We start from the raw sequence: 22,941 nt of genomic DNA, 5'->3' as shown, positions 1-22,941 counted from the left end.
ACACTCTAATAAATCACAAATGAATATTATTGAATGACATTTAAACAAAAGAAAAATCAACCTTGAATTATACTAATTTATCTTTTAACTGATCTCTTAAGAAAAGTTAAAAAAGGTGGAAAAAGTTCCACATTTCGAAATTAAATATCTTAATCAATTTCTATGAAACTTTTTATAAGCTTTTAGAATTAATACAAAGTTTTATTATTAAATATAACAGACTATAAAGACCATATAGAAAGATATTTTTTATGAAATTCATTTTTTAAAAAATTGCAAATAATGAATATTTGTATTATTTAAAGCATTTTTGCATTTGGAATTCGAATTATTATGTCTGTGAATAATAGTTGTGAATATAAAGTAACATAATATGGATTTTTATGCACATGGGCAAAATAAGACAGGCTTTCAAACTACAGAAATTTTAGCCAAGACATAGTTTAGGAAAAAAAAAAAATTAGTTAATTAATTAAAATTTTAATGCAAAGTTTATGCTGAAATATTTTTATACATGAAAAAGGTCCTTACATGCTCATAATTTCTTTTATTAACATTTGATTGAAAATTATAAATATCAACTAATGTTTTGACAGACTAAAAACTGTATAACTACCTCTAGCTACCTTACTGTGGAAGATTTTGTAGAAGATAGTTTGTAGTTACATCAGATGCAATGAAAAATCCTAAGAACATTCATGCACTCAGCCAAGAGGTGATCCCGCCACGAACCTAGTAGTTTCTCTTTAGCTCTTCAATAAGAGGACATATAAAAAATAAACTGATGAGCTCATGTATAAAATTGAGTTCAATAGTCATCTCCCATGTAAGGCTTAGGAAAATTTTCACAAAAAGTTACAGGAGATGAGATACTCACTTTTAATGAGGGATACACTGAAGACCTCAAACATCATGAACACCTACTCAATAACGTGTTACATGACCATTGGTCTGTTAAATAGCTGCAACTCACCTTGGCATCGATACTATAAGTTCTTGGTAGATGATTGGAAACAGGTTGTACCAAATGTCTAAGCAGCGGTCATCCAAAGTCGAGATATTCCGATTCCAACATGGTGGCGTTTGAGCTCCGAGATGTTTCTCCAAGATATCCTAAATGTGCTCTATCAAGTTAAGATCCAGCGAGTTAGGTGACCAGGTCATTAAATTGGAATTCAACCTTATGCTCCTGGAACTACTCCAACACAATTCGAGCCTTGTGACTTGCGGCGTTGTCCTGCTGGAAGATTCCATTTTCAGTTGGTAAGACAGACGGCATGTAAGGGTGCAAATGATCTAAAAATTACATTCAGAGGGTCCGCAGATTTCAGGGTCTGTTCTACCGCAACTAAGGGTCTCAAAGTCACACATGAAAACATCCCCCAAAGCATAATACCAGCAGCAAGCAGCCTCTGTGTGACCTGCTGTATAGAGGGAACAAATGTTCGCCTGGATGATGGTTACCCTGATATGACCATCAATATGATGAATGAGAAACTGTGATTCATCCACTTATCCATGGTCCAGTCTTGATGTTCCCGAGCCTACCATAGGCCCAGTTCACAATGAAGCTTGATCAACAAAGGCACAGGAGTGGAATGTCTGGTGAGCAGTTCCATATCCAACAGTGTCTGCTGAACTGTGTGTTCCAAAATGCTTGCACTTCGACCTACACTGTATTTAGCTATCAGCAACTAACTAGTGTCGATTTTGCTGTACCAAGCGGGACAGTCTCCGATGTCCTTTTTCTTTGATGGTGCGTGGATGTCGAACACCTTGGCATTTACTGCTGGTTTCACCTACATTTATCCACTTTGCAATATTTCTGTACCAAGTAAAAAAGTCTCCGATGATCTTTTTCTTTGATGACGTATGCATGTCCAACACAATGGCATATACTGCTGGTTTGACAGTCATTTATTCAATTTGCATAAATAATAACAATGGCAGTTCATGAACAACATACCAGTCGTGCAGTTTGGAGATACTCGAATCTTCGGGCCATTACAATCCACCCTCTATTTAATTTGCTTAGATCAATCACTTGCAAGAATGATTCCTTACCTTCTCCAGCAGCAGTAGACAAGTTCACTGAAGAATGTGGGGATGGTCATAATGTTTTGGCTTTTTAGTATATATAAAGAAGCAACTTGCTTTATTTTTCAAAGAATGTAATTTAACATCAAAGAATTATTTACCACAAATGTTATAAAAAGTAAGACTTTTTATTTTGCAGATATTTTACAGCTTGTATAATTTTCTACAGCTTAGTAACTCTGGATTTTTAAATTACAAAGCATTTTGAATTTACAAAAAAATTTGGATTGGACAAAAATTTCAGAAGAAAAACACTTATATCACAATTTTTAATGCCTATCATTGGCACCATGATTTAGGGCAACAATGCGACTATGAAGAAATATATACTTATTAACATTTGCCCAATAGGCAGTAAATTGTCCTTTGACACCACATTTGACGAACTTGATAATCAAATTTTTATCAAGTTCATAATGTTAAATGGAATAAATAATTGATTTTCATTAAAATTATGCATCTAAAATATACCAAGAGGAATGTTTGTTTACTAATTACAAATCAAAACCTATAAAGTTTAAATAAATTATATTAAAATAAATAAAAAATTTAACACTATACATTTTTGGAACATAATCAAGCACAAGGAACTATGAAATTATACACAAGAAATCTCAATATCTCTTTCAGATTGTATTCTTATGTGACACTGGAATGTAGTTACGGTCTTATTTCTCCTTGATTAGAAGTCTATTTTGAAGGAACTTCAAGGTAGAGAAATCATACACAATATAGCACATAAGTGTTCAATTTGTTCAAATGCAAAAGTTCACTATTCTCTTTTGTTATATTTATGACACTTGCCATTTAAATTTGCCTTTCATAATCCATACTTGTGACATCCTACCATCACAGTCTTTTAGCACAGGTAGGGTTGGATCTTTATCCTCTGGCTTGTCCAAGCATTTTCCAGTGTTTACATGCCTAATCGTTTTTTCCTTAAAATGGTAGAAAACATTAACAATAATTTAATTAAACAGAGAATTGCAAATGATCAATTACTTCTACATTAATGATTCAAATTTTGATACATTAAGTATATTTCATTTGTGATACAATTCATTTGATTTATAAAAGCATTTTAGTTTTATATTCACGATACTTCAATTTTGCATTTAATTATGAGAATATAATCTATATCAAACCCTGCTTTAACCCCCCTATTACATTAATTAGAAGTTGGTCTGTGAAAATATCCATAAGCACTTCAGTACTTTTATTGCAATAATTACATACTATGGATAAGTATAATCTAATACTAGCAAATCTATTATTTATTTGCTAACATATATAAGGAAAAACTTCAAGTACACATATGTTTGTGATTTAACATAATACACCAGAAATAAGGATTATGTTTACTTTTTCAAAGAAAGAATTAGCACAAAAGTTAATATATTAACAAAATGTTATATAGTAATTGCTGGTGGTAAGAAAAGATGAAAACAAAACAAATGAAGTGGCGTTAGTGGTACTGCATTATTATGTGATAATTTATTGTAATTATTTCTTTTTTAACTAATTAGATATTTAATAGGTATAATAACAGTTAGTACTTAAATAAAATAAAAATTATTATTATTAAAATATAACCTACATATGTACATGCTTCAAGTTTGATATATCTGCAACAGAGCTAATTTCTAAAATATCCATTACCTATTTACTCTCATAATTCTCTCCTTAGTTTTTTCCAGCATATATTTTAGAAACTTTTGATGATTACTCTGTGGTAATGATCAAAATGTAAATGCAAATAGGAAAGTATTTTGTATAAGTAAAAAAATATTATTGAAACCGATAAGTCTTGAAATACATAATATAACAAATAATATTTGTGTGTCTTTACGTGTTTTTTTTATTGTGCTATGTTTATCATTTGTGTGTGTTTTTTTATTGTGCTATGTTCAGAAATAGTATACACATGTATTTTCTATGTCCCAAATTTCAAATGGTTAAATCAGTAGGAAAAATAAGAAAAATACATGTGTAAATATGATATTTCCCACATAATTTTTTTCAATATACTGTGTGTGGGAGCTCTTTATATATAAAAATTTTAAATAAAAAATATTTGTTAATTTCAGAAAATAAAATTTATGCCCAGGTCATTTACTAATGATGGTATTATCATACTGGTAAAAATATAATTTTTGACCTTGAAATATTTTCCTGAAAATCATGCCCATCATAATACACATAAGGCATGAATATTAAAAAATTATGAAATGGATTTGCATTAGTAAGAACTTCCAATTTATAACCTAATAACACTTAAATACTACGATATAGGTTTTGAAAAAGTTCTGATCATTTTATGGTATTCCCAACTACATACAGATGGAGGACAAAATAATGAGAACACCTGTAAGCCACCTGCAACAGAAGTCTGACACCTAGTGAGCATGATGAGGAAGGTATCAGTCTCTCAACAGCGGTCACCTACGTTGCAGGCTTCGGTCGAACTGTCTGTGAAAAGTTGAGTTGTCAGACCTGTCAGAGTTCCAAAGAAGAATGATAATTGGAGTACATTTAAGTGGAGCATCAGTTACGGAAACAGCAAACCTTGTGGATGTGCAAGGAGTACGGTATCAGCCGTTATGGCAGCGTACACGAAAGATGGTAAGACGACGTCTTCAAACCATCAAGAGCGGTCAAAAGTCAAAGCTGACTGATAGGGATAGACGGGTCTTGAAGCACATAGTAGCCTGAAAGCACAAGCAATCATTATCAGAGATCAGTCATCTCTAGGACCCTGTTTCAACAAAAACTGTCAAAAGGGAACTTCATGCTACGAAAATTTATGGCAGAGTGGCAATTCGTAAACCCCTGGTGTCAGCAACTAATGCTTTCAAGCGACGTCAATTGGGTAGATATCACAAAGGCTGGCCCCCACAGTAGTGGCAATAAAGTAATATGGTCAGATGAATTGTCATTCACCCTATTTCAGACGACCGGACGTGTTTATGTCTGTAGAATGACCAAAGAAGCATTTCATCCTGACTGTCTCTTGCCGACTGTGAAGCATGGGGGTGGCACCATTATGGTATGGAGTACGATATCTTGGTGCGGTCTTGGGCCACTTGTTATTCTGCATAGGAGGATCTCATCCAATCACTATCTAAGCATTGTAGAGGATCATGTCCATCCTTTTGTCCAGACTGTATTCCCTGGGGAGCGACTGCTTTTTCAAGACAACAAAGCCCCTATCCACACTGCTAGGTGTATTTAAGAATGGTTCGAAGAGCATGACGATGCAATTGAACATCTCACTTGGCCCCCTCAGTCTCCGGACTTGAATATTATCGAACATTTATGGGCATATTTGAAGTCCAAACTTAGTTCCCGATTTCCACCTTCATCCGGACTTTCGGAATTAGAAAACGCTCTGTAGGAGAAATGGCTTAATATTCCTTTAAATATTGTCAATGACCTTTATGCATCTATCCCATGTCGCACTGAATCTGTACTTCAGTCAAAAGGTGGTCCAACCCCTTATTAATAAAAATTTTCCATTATTTCACAGGTGTTCGTATTATTTTGGCCTCCATCTGTATATTTGATTTTATGAAAAATTTTTGCAATCCTTTTGAATCTGAAAAACTCAATGCACAAAATTTTTATTTTATTTCAAGCTATGTTATTTAGGCTATTTTAATTACCTTTCTAGTAGAATGCTTTCAAAACACTAAATTCATATGAGACCCTCTTATATATCTATAAATATTATACATAAATTATTAAAATATTTGTTTCCAATTAATGCTATAATATCAGCTATACACTTATTTATGCTTTCAGAATTTCATCAGATGGCAAAGAGAAATAGGCTAGGAATTGTACAGCCTATAAGTTAAACATGAATATGTTTAACATAATGTTTATGTAATGAACAATGAATATAGTTATGTCAATATTAACTGAAATTTATCACTGTAAATTGCTCCTAAAAACTACTAAGCAATTATAGTTTTTGACAAATATACTCACAATAAGTGTGGCAAAACATGAACTAAACTTTTATTCTCACTTCTTATTATAAAAAAAATTCCACTTCTATTATAATAGTAAGTATGTGTAAGAAAATAATAATTCATTTGGTAAAATATTATTATGAATTTGGTATTTAAAAAGCTATTCTTAGTTCAATTATAAATTAAATGGTTTTATTTCCCGTGCAGTGCAGCGCGTGATGAATATTAAAAGAAAGCTAAGCCGGAAAATTGAAAATACAAGAGCGCGTGCATTAAACATTTAATAAATATCTCTTTTTGATTTCGAGAAATTACTAGAAAATTCTCACACACGATTTTAAAATCTTATAAAAGGAGGAAAACCTCTCAGTTCGTAGTAGTTGCTTAGTTTGTTGTTTAGAAAACTGCTCTTGTTGATTGTAGCGAATTCGCGGATTAGCTTTCTTTAGCTGTTTTGAATTACGTTCTATTGGACATTTGAGTAGTTAAAAGATAACTACTGTGAGATATTGTAATACTGCATGATAATTTGAAAAAATTGAAGCATTTTTGTTGTGATAATAATAAATTTTTGTTAATTTTTCATCGGACTTGTGCATTCATTTCGTAACGAACCTGTACACACGCAACAATTTTTGGTGTCAGAAGTGGGATTTGAATGCCAATAACAAGAGCGATGGAAGAGCAATTAAGGCAGCTGATATCAGCCTTTGCCTCGTTTAAAGAAGAGATGAGATCCGTTAAAAAGGAAATGGAAGCCGTTCACGAAAAGTTGGAAGCTGGTCAAGTAACTTTTAAAGAAGACATAAAAGCTGTACAAGAAAAGATTGAAGCAGGTCAAGAAGAAATGTAAAGAGAAATAACCTGCGTAATAGAAAGTAAATTTGAGGCTATAGAAGACAGAATAGGAGCTGTCGAAAATAAAGTCGGGCAAATTGAAGAAAAGGTTTCTTCTGTCAAAGATGAAATAGAAGATAGAGTGTCGGCTGTGGAGCAACTAGTTGAAGGAAGAGATTCGGCCTTCTAACAACAAATTGAAGAAAGAGTTTCTGCCATCCAAGGACATATTGAACAACAAATCGAAGACAGAATTTCTGCTGTCGCTGCCAAAGATGTTGACACTTTAAAGAAATTCGTAGCGACGGAAGGGAGCACTTCAGATGGTTTTAAATTTTTATCGATGCCTGCTCGTTCACCTCTGAAGCTATCCACATATGATGGGAAGACCTCCTGGCAAGTATATAAGACGCAATTTTCTATAGTGGCGGAAGCGAATGGATGGGATTCCCAAGCTAAGGCCTGTCATCTCGCCGCTTCTCTGAGAGCAGACGCAGCGGATATCCTGCAGACGCTTCCTGTAAACCAGAGATTAGACTTCGAAGCTCTATCCGGCGCATTGGAGCTGCGCTTTGGAGAGAAGTGTTTAAAAGACTACAGCAGGCTTCAACTAAAATCCCATCAGCAGAAGCCCACCGAAACACTTCAGGAGCTCGCCACGGATGTTGAAAGGTTGTCACATCATGCCTTTTCGGAGTGTCCGACAGAAACGAGAAATCCTGTCGCTGCAATATTTCATCGATGGCATCCGGGACCCTGAAATACAGAAAGCACTGCAAATGGCAGATGTTAAAGATTTGAAAAACGCAATGTTGTACGCTATGAAGTTCGAGGCAGCCCAGCAAGCAGAAGTCAACAGTCGTAGAAAGTCACAGCAACAGTCGTAGAAATTGCTACCCAGTCAGAGCTGTGCGAGTCCACGAGCCAGTGGATCAATTGATGGCTCATTTAGATGATTTATCCAGACTAGTTGACAATTTGATACGGAGTAGGAGTGAGAACAAAGTGGCTCTAAGGTGTTGGAAATGTGGTACTGAAGGGCATGTACGACAGCAATGCAGAAAACCCCAGGGCACGGATAATAAAACGGATGATTTGACAAGACCAGTGAATGCCTTGAGACGGAATATTGGTGAGAAGAAACCAAGCCTAAAGTGCTGGAACTGCGGTGTTGAAAGCCACATACGAAGGAACTGCAGAACACCCCAGAACAAAGAGAGGTGGGCTAAATAGACAATTAAATACTATGGAACAGAAAAAGATTGACAAGAAACAGAAGTGCTAGAACTGTGGATCTGAAGGCCACGTACGAAAGAATTGCAGAACACCCCAGGTTACAGAAATTGAGACCATTTCTCAGCAACGACGCAGGAAACAAATTAATGACCATATCATTAATATTATTGCATTTATTGTTCATGTTGTTTATTATTGTAATGTAATGCTTATTAATGCATTTATGCCACAGTTGTAAGTTTGGCTTTCTGTCCATGGATTGTACTGCCCGGGACGTGTAGTCCTTGGGAAGGGGGCAGTGTTACGAATTTGGTATTTAAAAAGCTAATGTTAGTTCAATTATAAATTAAATGGTTTTATTTCTCGCACAGTGCAGCGCGTGATGAATATTAAAAGAAAGCTAAGCCGGAAAATTGAAAATACAAGAGCGCGTGCATTACATAAATAAATATCTCTTTTTGATTTCGGCCCACCAGCGGCCGAGCGGTAAAGTCGCTGAACACTGGTAGTTCGGTCCGAGGTTCGAATCCCACGAACAGGCTGGCTGCATAGGCGTTTTCGTGGTTTTCCTCATGTGTATACGAGCAAGGTGTTTCCCCATGTGAATACGTGTATACGAGCCAGTTTCCCTTAGAAAGTCCTCCATGAAGGCATCCCTCCCCTTAGGCAGATAGCCCTTGAGGCTTTGCCATAATCACACACACACACACACACTTTTTGATTTCGAGAAAGTACTAGAAAATTCTTGCACGTGATTTAAAAATCTTATAAAAGGAGGAAAACCTCTCAGTTCGTAGTAGTTGCTTAGTTTGTTGTTGTTTAGAAAACTGCTCTTGTTGATTGTAGCGAATTCGCGGACTAGCTTTCTTTAGCTGTTTTGAATTACGTTCTATTGGACATTTGAGTAGTTAAAAGATAACTACTGTGAGATATTGTAATACTGCATGATCATTTGAGAAAATTTAAGCATTTTTGTTGTGATAATAATAAATTTTTGTTCAGTTTTCATCAGACTTGTGCATTCATTTCCTAACGAAGCCGTACACACGCAACAATATGTTAAAATAAATATAATAATCTTACTTCTTCATCATACTCCCATTGCTGGTTTCCACCCATGCCATGACAGCGAACTAACTTGACAGGACCTCTTTGAGATGATGCGTCCAAACAATTATCGTCTGACATTATTTGTTTTCGCTTAGTATATGCAAATACCTGTCAAAAAAGGCATACACAAAATAAAATCATTAAAATATCCCCAAACTAACGATTATTTAATAACTTGCATTTTAAGATATACAAATACATTATGAAACTTGTGTAGTACTATATATTTTCTAGTCATACAAACTGAAATTGGACTGCAATATAATCAAATTCAAGATTTTACATTTAAAAAAACTAAATATATGAAAGAAATATCTCTAGTACAACATAAGGTACTTTGAAAACACATATCTCTAGCACAATGTAAGATACTTTAAAAACACTGATAAGCATAATTGCAAAAGTCATCAAACCAGTCATCAACTAAAATTAATAGTCTCACAACACAAATAATTTTTCTTTCACGGTTTCAGAAAAATCCCCCTCTTCAGGTCTTCCCCCCTTTCTCTGAAATAGCATCCTCCTTTGCATACTCTGTTAAGGTCATTGTGGTGTTGCGTTCCAAAGTTTTGTGAATAGTTTTACTGGTAGCAGCACAAAGCAAATGATAGCATTTCGGAAGAGCAAATATATATATATATGCGCCCGGGGCAGTTAATGCATTGGCTGAGCAAGGTGTATATGTAGCCCGTGGCAGTTAAGGGGTTAAAACAAACATGAAACGGCATGAAGTTTTTTGAAAGAAATTTCAAGATGAACTTTTTTGTAAAATTAATTGAATTGAAATATGACAAAATTTTGAGGAATTTATCACTAACTTTAAATGATATATTGCATGAAGAAAGAATAATATTTAATTATTCTCTTTTTAAATTTTAATATATAACATATAGGCAGACAATACAGAGATAAAATCAAATTGCATAGAAGACAAATACAGTGTTTCATTAATTACAGCTAAAACAGATTACATTTCAATTACCTGATTTCCTCCCATCCCATGACACTGGCTGACAGCCACATTTTCTCCATTTTTCCTGTTATATGTGTCTAGACATTTATTTGTTACTTCGTTCCTTATCTACAATGATAAATAATAAAAAAATTAATATCCAACACTACCAAATTGCCCAAAACTAAGAAATAAAAGAAAACTTATGATTTGAATTATTCTATCGTTATACACATAAATCATCATAACTTTCCTAAAAATCAGATCAAAATAATTTAGCAAATTTTTGAAACTTTCCAAGGAAAGATAAGAGCAGGAAAAATAAAATCATACTTTAGAATTCCATTTCTATAAAATTAGACTTTACACCATTCAATGATGGCCACGTGGAATTTTCTATCAAAATCAACATATATGTTCAGAAACAGGAACTGCAGATTTTAATTCTTAAAAATGCTTATTTTAAATAATTGAAGCTATATAATTTCTTCAAAAGAGAAGAGATAAAAGTATGAAGGAAGAGGATGCACATTTATCAAATGCTGTTGAAGAAATTCTGTTTTTTCTTCCAAAATTTGACTTGATCATTTATAGCAACAGTTTAAATAAACACATTTTAATAAATATATAACAATAATAATTACTCAATGCATGAAATCTGTAAATAATTAAGATAAGCATTATAGTTTATTTAAATTCCCCAAATGCAAGGAACAGAATTGACACAAATTCAAGTTCAGGAGTATAAAAGATTATAAATTGAAGAGAATTTTATCACAATGAAATAAGACAGAACTAAAATATCATGGATAATAATAAATATATTTATCTGGGAATTAAAAGTTACTTAAATAGCATACTCCATGTTTTAACTATCAGTTCAGTGAAGACAAACACTTTTCAATTTTCCAAATTAGTTTCACATTAAATAAAACCAAGTTACATTAATGTTTTTTAAAAATATATTTCCAAAAACAAAACTTACTTCACCAAGATGATAGTAATCTAAAGGCATTTGGGATTCAGGATAGATGTTTTCCAAATACCACCTGAAAGATTTACAACCCAAATTTTTTCGAAGTTCTTTCCTTTCAGTGACATTGCCAGCAGCAACCTTTTTAGCAACTAAACAGAAAGATTGCAAGAATTAAAATTTTAATCACAAATACTACAAATGTAAAGACATAAACACTGCTCAGAAATATTCAGACCCTGAAGTTTGAAATGGGTGAAATACTGATATTAGTTCAGCATACTGTATTTAAAATTTTGGCCCAAATTTGCATAATAATCACAGATTTATATTATTACTATTAAATGCAACATCAGTTACTTTTATCATATTTTACCATTACAGTGGCATTGCATACAAATGTTCTTTAAATCATTATATCAAAAGTAAGAGATTCAGATACATTTAACCTATTTACTTTGACATTTAATAATAATCTCTCATGGGTTACAAAAAATAATTTTCAGTTTATAATTATCTTAAACTTTTACAAAGCTATTTAAATTTCCCATATGTTACTGATTTTTCAATTAAAGCTACAGATGAACACTTGCACAAACCTAACATAAAACCATTTATATAAGAAATGTTCCATTTTATGTTTATTTACTAAGGAATTTTGTGACCAATATTGTGTGCACTGTTTTAAGAGATTTCTGACTTCTTTATAAGGGACATTCACACCTACACCAAAACACTAATGAACTAATGACAAATTACCAGAATTTGACTTCAGAAATGGTTGGACAGAAATTGAGTGGAACTACATATGGATAGACTGCATATGTTAGTCCTAGGGAGATTTTGAAGTTCAAATGTATAGCTAGTCTAAACTAGCCTTTAAAAAAAAATTTTTTTTTATTCATAAATCTTTTGACCATTAAATAAATTTATTATGCTCTCATCTCTCAGAAAAGTTTAAAATTCAGAGGTAACTAATTCATATATGTGAGCAGTGGCGGCTCGTAATAAGCACTGTGGAACTGCAGCATCCCCTATTTCCACTTATTATTATTTTTAATATTTAATATAGTGTGCTCTTTAGTCTTTAATTCTTTCTTTATACTTTTACAAATTACTATACATAATCCTTAAGCTTAATGTCAGTAGCCATCCCCCAGTTTGTGAAAAAGGTACGAGAGTCTTTGGTTGGAACTGCGTGCTTCACAGTTCCAGCGACATGGCATTTGGCTGTTCTGCGCATGCGCACACAGAAAGCAGAGCCGGGTAGAGAGAAGAGCACTGCCGCTCCTGCAGTGCCGAAATTCTGGCATGTTGTTGAAAACGTGATTTCTTTTTACTCCGCGCATGTGGTATTCCTCCACAAGGTGGAACTTCAACATACGGACCATAAACAGAGTTCATGAAAATTTGCAACTTTTAAAAAATTGCATTACTAAAATTCAGTCAACATCAAATGCAGATCAAACTATTGCAAAAGCAACAGGAATTTTAAAATATCTAAATGATGATAATTTCAAGTTTGGGTTAGAGCTTTTTTATAAGATGCCTCATGTTGAAATAATATACAACCAAATGTAATACAGAGAAATTAGTGTGTTTAAAGTTAATGAATATATAACAAATTTCAAAACTGCTATTTAGAAATTGTTTAACAAGAAATGCTTAGTTTTAGAAATGAACATTCTACAGAAAAAATAGTACTGACCACTGAAGCATATTCAATGATTGACAAAGAAGAGCTTGAAACTGAATTAAAAGTATTCTATTGTAGGTCTGATATCCATAAATACTGCAAATTAATTGAGCTACTGAAATTTATCTTCGAAAATAATTAAGATGATGTTCTTAGTGAAATTACGAAACTGATAAAAATTCTCTTGAGAGTTCCCATGACTACATCAGAGGCAGAACGCTGCTTTTCAACACTGAAAAGAATGAAAACTTTTCTAAGAAGCACTAGGAATTCAGAAAGAATAAATGCGCTTGCATTGCTTTCAATAAAGAAAAATTTCCTTAGTTGTCATCCAGAGAGCAAGGAGAAAATTATTGATCTTCTCAGGCAAATTAAAACTAAAAGAATGGATTTCATTTTTAAATGGTTTGGTTTATTAGATTACGGCAAAACACTCGAGGGCTATCTGCCTTGAGGGAGGGATGCCTTCGTGGAAGACTTTTTAACGGAAACTGACTCGTATACATGTTACACATGGGGAAAACCACGGAAAACACCCATGCGGCCAGCCCGTTTGCAGTATTTGAACCTCAGACCGAATTACCAGTGTTCAGCGACGTTACCGCTCGGCCGCTGGTGGGCTTCATTTTTAAATGAATAGACAAAGATTGAACTGTAACAATTTTGGTTAAAGTAATTAAGAAATGTTTAATTTTTTTCTTGTAAGATTTCATGAAGTTTCAAAATAAATTTTCTTTTTATACATGTTTGTTTCCTTTTACACAATTTTAAAAAGAAGGTTAAATTTTTTTGGAACAGCACCCCCACTAATTTTAGCCACGAGCCGCCACCATATGTGAGCTTCATATATGAATTCATACATGTGTATTTCATAATATGTGCTAATTAATTCATATATTTATGTTTCATGTGTGAATACATACAGTACAAAGTCTGAAATCCCGACGTCAAGTCCACTATAAAATTTTTAGGAATGAATGGAGATGAAGGAACGTTTAGGAACGAATGGAGAATATAATACTAAAGAAAAAGCAGACATGTCATAAATCATAAACATGACTTCTTTCACAAACTAATTGAGATTCCTGTATGCCACTTTCAAACACTAGCTGGCTATGGAATCACACCAGGGCTATTGACAATTCACTTATTAACATTCTAGTGACAATGACCACACTTTTGGTCCGTGGATGGTTGTAAGGCTGGGGAAAGGTTAGCTTTTTCTATCTGACTTAAGCAAGTGAAGCTCCTCAATACATATTTGTTTGAGGTAGAATGCTACTTACACTGGTTTTCTTTTTTTTGACATAGTAGAGGGAAAAAGAATTACATTTCAAGAAACTTCAGTTATGATAGCAAACTGGGCTCCTCCCTAACTTCCAGATTTGAAGAAGTGCATTATTTTGTTCTATTATTTTTTAATCTTATCAAAATTACAATTTCAGTAAATTATAATTTCTCCATTTTATTTTCCTCCTGAAATTGTACATCTGGCAATAAGCCAATGGATATTGGCATTTTGTATGCATTGGATTGCAGATATAAAGTAGCTTTTTAAAAACTGATGCAGCAGGAAAACCACCCAATAATTCTAAAAATATTTGATTGCAGAATCTAATACATGGGGCGCTGGAAGATTATGACACAACATGTTTGCAGAAATTTAAAAAAAGCTTGGCATATAAGCCAGCTATTAAATTTCGTGACAATAATGCATCCAAAGGTTTTTGAATATATTTATATATATAAATAGGTATAAAATGTCATGATAATGTCTCAGTCATCAATAGCAGACGGAATGGCAAATATCTGTAGCATGTTTCAAATCTTGATATGATTGTCATTCATATTTTAAATTTAACATGATGGTTATTAATAGTAACTTTCTTCATGCAAACTACCTTTTTAAAAAAAAAAAAAACGTAATTTTATAATTTTTACATGCCATCTTATAGAATAAAATTGATGATTTAAAATCTGGAATCCCCTAAGATCCTGGATGTCGGAAATTTTAGTTTAAAATCATAGTTTAAAACTAATAAGATGACATGTAACCTAAAGCAACATTGGAGCTTATTGTTTAGGTAAAATAGAAAAGTGCTAACACTACTCAAGGGCCAAATGTCTAATCCTGGCCAACATGAACACAAGGTCAATCGATGCACTGTCATTGGGCACAGTGCCACTTCCTAGCCAGCAGGTGTTTGCTTGTGACATGCACGAATCTTAGCTTAGTCTGGAGAAAAAGTGTATTTACAGCTCACCTGTTTTCTTTTTTTGAGTACAGTACAAAGTCCGAAATCCGGACGTCCATTATCCGGAATGATCTAAAATCCGAACATCAAAGACACAAACATTTTTTTTTATTAATGCATTATGCATGCGCATTTGATTTTTCCTTCCGTAATAAAACATGTGGAGATTTTCACTTAAAAATTCCGATTCTTAATTTCACTTAGCCTCATTATGGAAAAACAATCATGTAAGCATATATTTGCGAGATTAATAATTTGGTTCGTAGCTGAGTGTCCGCTTGGCATACATCTCAAACAGAAAAATTCACCTAATTTATATCTCTGACGCCGACCTGGTGAATCATTATTTATTATATTTTGCTTGTTATCAATACATGACAGCTTCAATAATAACTCATGCTGTGATGTCTAAACTTTTTTATATTAGTAATTGAATAAAAAGAGTATGCCAACCTTTTATGCTAACATTACGCTTGGGGATGAATATAGATTTTTAAATGCTCTAAGAAATGTTGATGAGAAAAAAAATTCAACAAAAATTTCCTTTTATATGCTAAAAATAGATTTTGTTAATGAAACTCATAGGCCAAAAGATTACATTTAGTGCTATTTTAATTAAGAATAACTGATATGTTATTCATCATAAACCCAGAAGCGGCACCGGACGGCAGAATTTAAGGAAGATGAAATTTTTGGAATTTGGGGAAGCACCGAGTGGCAAAATTAAGGGATGAGAAGTTTTTATGATTTAGGGAAAGCAGTGGGATCCAAACTTTAGGTGCAGTGAAAATTTAGAACTTAAGAAAGTGCTTGGTAGCAGAATTTAGGACCCCTAGAAATGTAGAGACTGCACCAGGCAGTATCGAGTGGCGGCCCTTGATAAAGCCTTAAGTATATGTGGGAGTTTATTTATTCAGGACTCGGAGTAGTTTGAAGCATGTGCAAAAAATAAATGTAGGTATAGTAAACAACTAATTCACAATCCAGGATTTATTCAGTACGCAATAGGAGCAAGACAAAATTTAGCTAAACAACTTGGCTTTCATTGCCAATCTTATGATACACATAGACTCCAACCTTCAGCAAACCTTGTCAGTAGTCAACGCGCGAACGACATTTTTACAACTTTGAAAATGTGCACGTAGCGTATGTTGTAATTAACCATTCATTAATTTTAAATTAATAATTAATTGTAAGCAATTTTATTACATTTAAAATCCATATACATATAAAACTGAATAATTAAAAATATACCTTGTAAATTATATGCACATTTAATTAGAAATTTTCTTTTAACTCCTCAAGCATTCACTAATAAAAAGTACTTCAAATCACTACTAATCATAGAAAAAATCAGAAGCTATAAATCATATCTTTATTCTGGATATGATTTCTACAGGGAAATAAAATTTAAATAACCAAGAATGATACATATAAGTATTAAACAAAATACGCATAATTTATGAATGCAAAGATTTATATGTAGCATGCTTAGCAAGCTTAAGTTCTGATTTTGAGAATGTTTTTTTTTAACACAGTTCTTCATTTGCCTGCATATTTATTTTTTCAATCAAAACTGCTTCAAGAGTTTTAAGACCTAAATTTGGTCGAAATTCTGTCTGATTTTTTTTAACAATAGAAAAAATTCTTTCGCAAGCTGCATTTGAATGAGGTATTATTAAGACAGCAAGCATTACAGAAGGCAATACTTTGTATTTAATACACCCATTCATATTTTTTAATTTGGCAATTTCTCCCCATGCTATATCAATACGCAAATCTACGATTTCTTTCAAATCATCTACTTGATACATGGAAAATTCAATTTCTACTTGATTAAGACATTTTTCATCAATAATGGATGGAAAAGTATTCATCAAGTAAAGAACAGATGAAAATGAGACTTCAGTTCTCAAGTTGATGTCAGCAACTTCAGCATGTTTTAGAAATGGATCACTCAGTGGAAATTTATCAATTATATATGAACATGCAGTTACAAAAAGAGCTCGCACAGAATTGAAAAATGATTTCACTTCACTTTCATTCAACTTGGCATTTTTTAAATATAGTCTTGTTTCCGCACCAATCACTAAATTTTCATTTTCTTTTTGTTTACTATACTTCTGAAATGGAATAGACGTTAGAGTAACATCTTCATTTTCTTTAGAAATTACTGATGGTTTTACGAATCTAACAAATAAATTCATTAAAAGTTCAAAAAGTTCTCTTCTCAATTTATGTATATAAGGAGCTTGTTGTTGCAAATTAATATTTACTGTTATAAACAAAGGCAAAGTATTTTTCAAAAATAACAAGTACAATTTGGTGGTCGGTGACTGTAAAATTATTTTAATGTTTTGCAATCTCTTTCCTTCATTCTCACTGTTATCTGGTTTATCTCCAAAAAAATTTATCACAGCATCCCACTGTTCCAAAATCCTTGTTATAGATTCTAAAAGAGACAACCATCTCGTACTGCAATATTTCAAAATTTTATGAGATTTTGCATTCTGTCCCAAAATTTGTTGAGCAACTTTGAAGCTATGCTTCCGTTTCGAACTTTTCTCCAAGTAAAAATATATATCTATTATCAACATTTAAATTTCTGAGCCAATTAATTTTTCAGTAGCTTTTTTTGCAGCTATATGCAAGAGGTGGCACGGACAACCTCGGGTGATTATACTTGGTTGATGCATTTTGATAAATGATGCTACACCTTTAAACTTTCCAATCATATTACTAGCATTATCTGAAGAAAATGATAAGCAATTTTTCCATTCTAAACCTTTGTTTTTAAAGTTTTCATTTATACAATTAAAAATACCTTCTCCCGTATTATTCGTGCATTCTAAAATAGAAATCAATGAAGTAATTATCACTCCCTTTTCTTTACTGTAGTATGTTATAACCAATGGGTACAGTTTGTTATCATTGTTATCATTACTTCCATCAGTACTTAGAGAAAATGATGTACTGCACACTGATTTTATAATATCAGCAACAGTATTTTCTGCAAGCGTTTTCACAATAGCAGAAGTTTTGGTATGACCGCAGCTAAATTTTTTTGCTATGGCAGAATCCGGAAACATTGCTTTGAAAAGCTCTTTGGAATGATCCGAAACAGAAAGCGGTAGATTATGTTCAATTAAAAAACGAACAAAATAGCATTCGGCTTTTGCAGTGTGCGTGATTCACAGAAATTTCGGACGCTTTAATGCATGGAAATTCTGAAGAATATGAATCTTTAAACTTCTGCTTTGATAATTTTGGCTTCTTCGTTCGAGGCAGCATTATGATTAAAAATCTTTCACCTGATTCACAGTTCACAAGACACACGCTAAGCTCTCGCCGTAAACTATACAATGCAGCCTAAACACGCATCAGCGAGGAACCTGGGAGACAGACAATTGGGTGGAACTATTGATAAGTCGTTAACGGTTGGAGTTACTGATCTATGATTGGCTAATTCTTGAAAACTAGGAATGCACTCAACACGTGATATATGATAACACGAGTATTCAGCCAATCATCGGATGAATTAGTTGGTTCCGTTTTGCGTACTGGTTCTCCTGCTCTTGTTTCTGTAAAATCCGTAGTTTTTTCCATACTTTTCGTAGCTCGTAGTTTTTCATGAATTTCCGTAGAAACTACGGAGAATCCGTAGTAGTTGGAGTCTATGGATACATAGCCGATAATATATAATGGACGCTATTAAGCTAGGCTAAAATTATCTTTACTGATTCTAAGGCATTTCAATTAATGTAGCAGACTGCGCTGCTCCCTGATCTTCTAATTTGATCCAGCTTATTATTTTTTGCAGACTGTTATTATTACGGCAATTTTATAAAAACTAAGCATGAACTTTCGATTATGTCGAAAAGACTTTCCAAAGGATCTACAAAGCGAAACCATGTTTCGAAGTCCATTAAGCAAAAAGTGGAATTGCTGCAAAAAATGGATAAAGGTATAGCCATCTCAAAATTATGCGAGGAGTATGGCATTGGAAAGTCCACTGTATAGGACACAAGAAAAAGGAGCTTTTTGAATTTTTGTGCAAGCATCTTAAACAACTTACGTTGAAAGAAATGTTTAATAAAGTAACCAAATAAATATTAAGCTTTTTTGTAAATTCTGATACCCTTTAGATCATAATTGTTCTTTATTTCATAAATTATGATTTCATATTTTTAATTGCATAATTTCTGCATGCCATCTTACCAGATTTAAATTGATGATCTATTATCCAGAAAACTCCCAAATCCGGAATCTCTGAAGTCCTGACAAGTCTGGATTTCGGACTTTGTACTGTATAAGAAATTTCAATAACTTACCAGGATTGATAGCATAGAAAAAATCCTTCCATTCATCAAGCCAGACTTCAGCAAGTCTAGCATTATTATGATTTACAATCTTACTAGTACCACCAGGAAATGTATAAGGTGTTGACTTTCTAAATACATGTCCCACATGTGAACATGTTACTATCTCTAAAGTTCCACCACACATCCAAATCTGTAAAAGTGCATAAAATATTAGTCTATCAAAAATATTCTACGGCAAAAGGTAATAAACAATAAATAACATTAAAAGAATTAAAATGATGAAAGACTATGCCAATTCTACCTACTGGAAATTCTGAAAAAGTAAGAATTTGATTAAATTGGTCTGAAAATGGTAGAAATAAAATATACTGCACTGCATTTTAAACTGAGTACTTCTAGCAGTGTTTGATACAATATATTTGAATGTTAACTCGAAAATAGTTTCTGCTGAAAAAATTTTTATTTATCTGTTTTTTTTTTCAGCTAGAATGTCCTGCATTTATCAAAAGTAATTAAAAATGTAAATGCTGTATTGTTAAAATTTTGAACTTTCTAAATAATTGCTAATGAACTGTATATTTATATCTATACACATTTGTATATATTAATTATTTTTACATATTCAAATATACAATATAAAAATATGTTATTTTTCAATATATAAATATATGTATGTGTATTGAACATAATAAAATTGTTTTTATTATGGCTTTTAACAAATCATATGATGTCAAGAGTTCTTACAATAGCATCTGTAAAAATTAAAATACAAGATAAACATTTAATTTTTAAAAGAAAAAGAAAGGTTACCCTAAAAGATAATTCCAGATTTTCACCACCCCAAATATCCATGCCTTCATCATATTTTCCAATTTTTTCAAAATATTCTTTATCAATTGAAAACAAGCCACCAGCCATTGTGGGTGTCCTGAAACAAAATTTTTAATTGAAATTAAAAATAAAAAGCAGAAATAACAAACAAAAAATTCATTTATATTTATAAAATGCTTAACTCAGCTACAAAAGTGGTAAGGAGTGGATAATTATTCAGAAAAATCATCATCTACATGATATTTTAAATCAAGATTAAGGATCAGTAGAAATGAATTTGTTTCTACTATTTCAGGCCCAAGGCTATCTGTGCCAAACCAATGGTTGAAGCAAAGATTAAAAAATATGTAAAAAACTGCGTGTGTGCAGTTACCATACAATTCAGGCTGGATAAAAATGAGAATAAAAATAGATAACAATGCATGGTAAAAGCAATAGCTCTTAAAAAATGGAACAATCTATGATGAGGTTGTCTTCCTATTAAGTTTTCTAATTTGAAACAATTAAAAATTTTAGGCGAAAACAGTAAAAATGAAATATAAGGATTATGCATGAAAAATAACATTTTATATATACAGCGTATCATCAGAAAACTGCGAAAATTAAACATACAATTGCGACCGGTGTTAATTTATTGGAAGTAGTAATCGTGGCGCCATCTATTGTGGTTAGAATCGTTAGCGCTAAATCTTTTTACTTTCCCATACGAAAGGAAGTATTTGTAATCGCGAAAAATTTCGATATCATATTTCAGCAGAAATATTCATTTTGAAAACTTTTTTTGCGCGACGTCTGTACGTACGGACAGAATAAAGAACTCCCTTTTTTCCGAAACGGATTGTAAAATGAATTTAAAATGGATTTTCTTGTGCCGTCTGTACATATTTCGTATAACTCAAAAGTGATTAACTGTGGAAAGAGATATATATATATAATTCCCCCTTACTCGGCTTTTATTTTCGCAGTCGTTGGTCGTAGTCGGTTATACATCCAGTTGCAGAAGTGTTTTATCATTGATGAAAATATTCATGTTCTGACAACGTCAAAATTAAAAAAAAATTCATTTTGGAAAAATAACGAAATCTAACTTTTAATGCAGTCTCTTGTTACCTATGTTTATATTTCGGAATGTTTTACGCTCGTTATGAAAAAAATAAAATTGTAATGACCAAAACTGTTCGGGTAAACCAAGCTGTACAAGGAAGTCACGTGGTGTTTCCTACAGTTTCTTTTTTCTTTACTTTGTTTTTAGCCTTTTACCAAAAGAGCAGTGCAGAAGGAAAGCTAGAGGGACCGGTTTGACCAAGACGGCATTTTCATAGAAATATATTATAGAAGTTAGCCTTATAGATCTTCAGAGAGAAAAGTCTGAGAATTATTGGATTATGGCAACTAAGGTTATCTAATGCAGGGCTTAATTTCTAAAATTAGAACTGCCGGAGCCCTATGGAAGCTCGCCAGCAAAGAGGAACAAAATTAAATAAATAAATAAAATGACTATTAAACTCATTAATAATTTAAAAATTAAATGGTTAATTATTATCAAATTAATTAATAGCTATTTAATTAATCTTTATAAATTGTCATTTAATCAATAATTATTATATAATTAATTATAATTTATTTGATAATTATTAGAAAATTATTTATTATTTTTTGAAATAATTCGATAATTAAAGATTAAAGTAATTAAATAATTAAAATTAAATTTAAAGAGATAAATTAAATTTAATAGGCGTTTTTTAATATAATTTTATCGCTAAAATTACAATTTTCGAGATAAAATTTCTACTGAAATCGTTATTCAGTTACATAAAAAAAGCGCATTTAGGAAGAGCTTCTTATTTAGGGCTCCGACTAGAATTATGATTTATTACAAAAACTACGAAGCACCGGAACCGGTCCAATTTTAGCTCTGATCGTATGGTGGTGGGAAAAGTTCTTTTATCATCGCAAAAATTAAATATACTTAAAGTATAGCTGATGAAAATTAAGATAATGCTAAAAGCAGAGCGAAACTGAATGAGGGCGTGAGGGTATGAGTGGGTAGAAGCATAAAATGAGGGGAATTTTGGTGAGAGAGAACGTTCTGTTTGACCGCGGCTCTCTGCTGATATAATTACAGTCATCAAGCAGATGTGTATCAGGGGTAAAATAAGTCCTGAATCTGAATCCTAAGGATGAATGTAAAGTTGTTGGTTACACTTTTCATCCCCACCCGTATTTGGTTACATACTGTGGGAAGACGATGTATAGGACGTGCTTGAGCAGTTTATCTCAATATTTCACTCTTATTGCTGTCACTTAACGCCACATTTAAGAACACAAATTTTCCTTCCTGCGAAGATAACTAACTGTAACCATCGATAACTAGATACAATGGCAACAAACTCACCCAGATTTATTGCCCTTCTTAGAGGGAAAGATTATCGCATGTGAGTGACGGGACTTTACTTGAACGTCTCATGTTCTCGTATTTCTAGGGAAATAGAGTATTGCACGGTCTGCTTATTGTTAAAATAAAACGTTAGGAATTTTAATTTTTTTTTTCTTGAAATTGTGGCTCAGTTTTATAAAAAGAAGTACCAGAGTTCATCTTATTTAGGGCTCCGGTGCGCTCCGGCTAAAACTGTAATTTATCTTAAAAATTGAGAAGTA

The 22,941-nt window shown here is 32.6% G+C and overlaps 1 protein-coding gene across 11 annotated transcripts in view; it reads right to left on the bottom strand.

The window, feature by feature from the left end:
- Positions 1-2,204: 2,204 nt before the first annotated feature.
- The window catches only part of LOC118184546 (polypeptide N-acetylgalactosaminyltransferase 13-like), a 558,492-nt gene continuing 537,755 nt past the window's right edge, over positions 2,205-22,941 (bottom strand). For all 11 annotated transcript variants that reach the window (XM_085813176.1, XM_085813209.1, XM_085813204.1 and 8 more), the window contains 6 exons: positions 20,263-20,380; positions 19,462-19,642; positions 11,192-11,331; positions 10,237-10,335; positions 9,228-9,362; positions 2,205-3,035 (listed from right to left, as the gene is read on the bottom strand). In XM_085813176.1, the coding sequence (XP_085669302.1) occupies positions 2,889-3,035; positions 9,228-9,362; positions 10,237-10,335; positions 11,192-11,331; positions 19,462-19,642; positions 20,263-20,380 (820 nt within the window). In that variant the 3' untranslated portion in view covers positions 2,205-2,888. The remainder of the gene's footprint in view (positions 3,036-9,227; positions 9,363-10,236; positions 10,336-11,191; positions 11,332-19,461; positions 19,643-20,262; positions 20,381-22,941) is intronic.

Source organism: Stegodyphus dumicola, chromosome 1, assembly GCF_044657685.1.
Source record: "Stegodyphus dumicola isolate Sdum_Otavi_A_Nest chromosome 1, ASM4465768v1".
NCBI classification, from domain to species: Eukaryota; Metazoa; Arthropoda; class Arachnida; order Araneae; family Eresidae; genus Stegodyphus; species Stegodyphus dumicola.
Note: the sequence above shows the minus strand (reverse complement) of the source record. Positions and strands in the feature narration are given on the sequence as shown.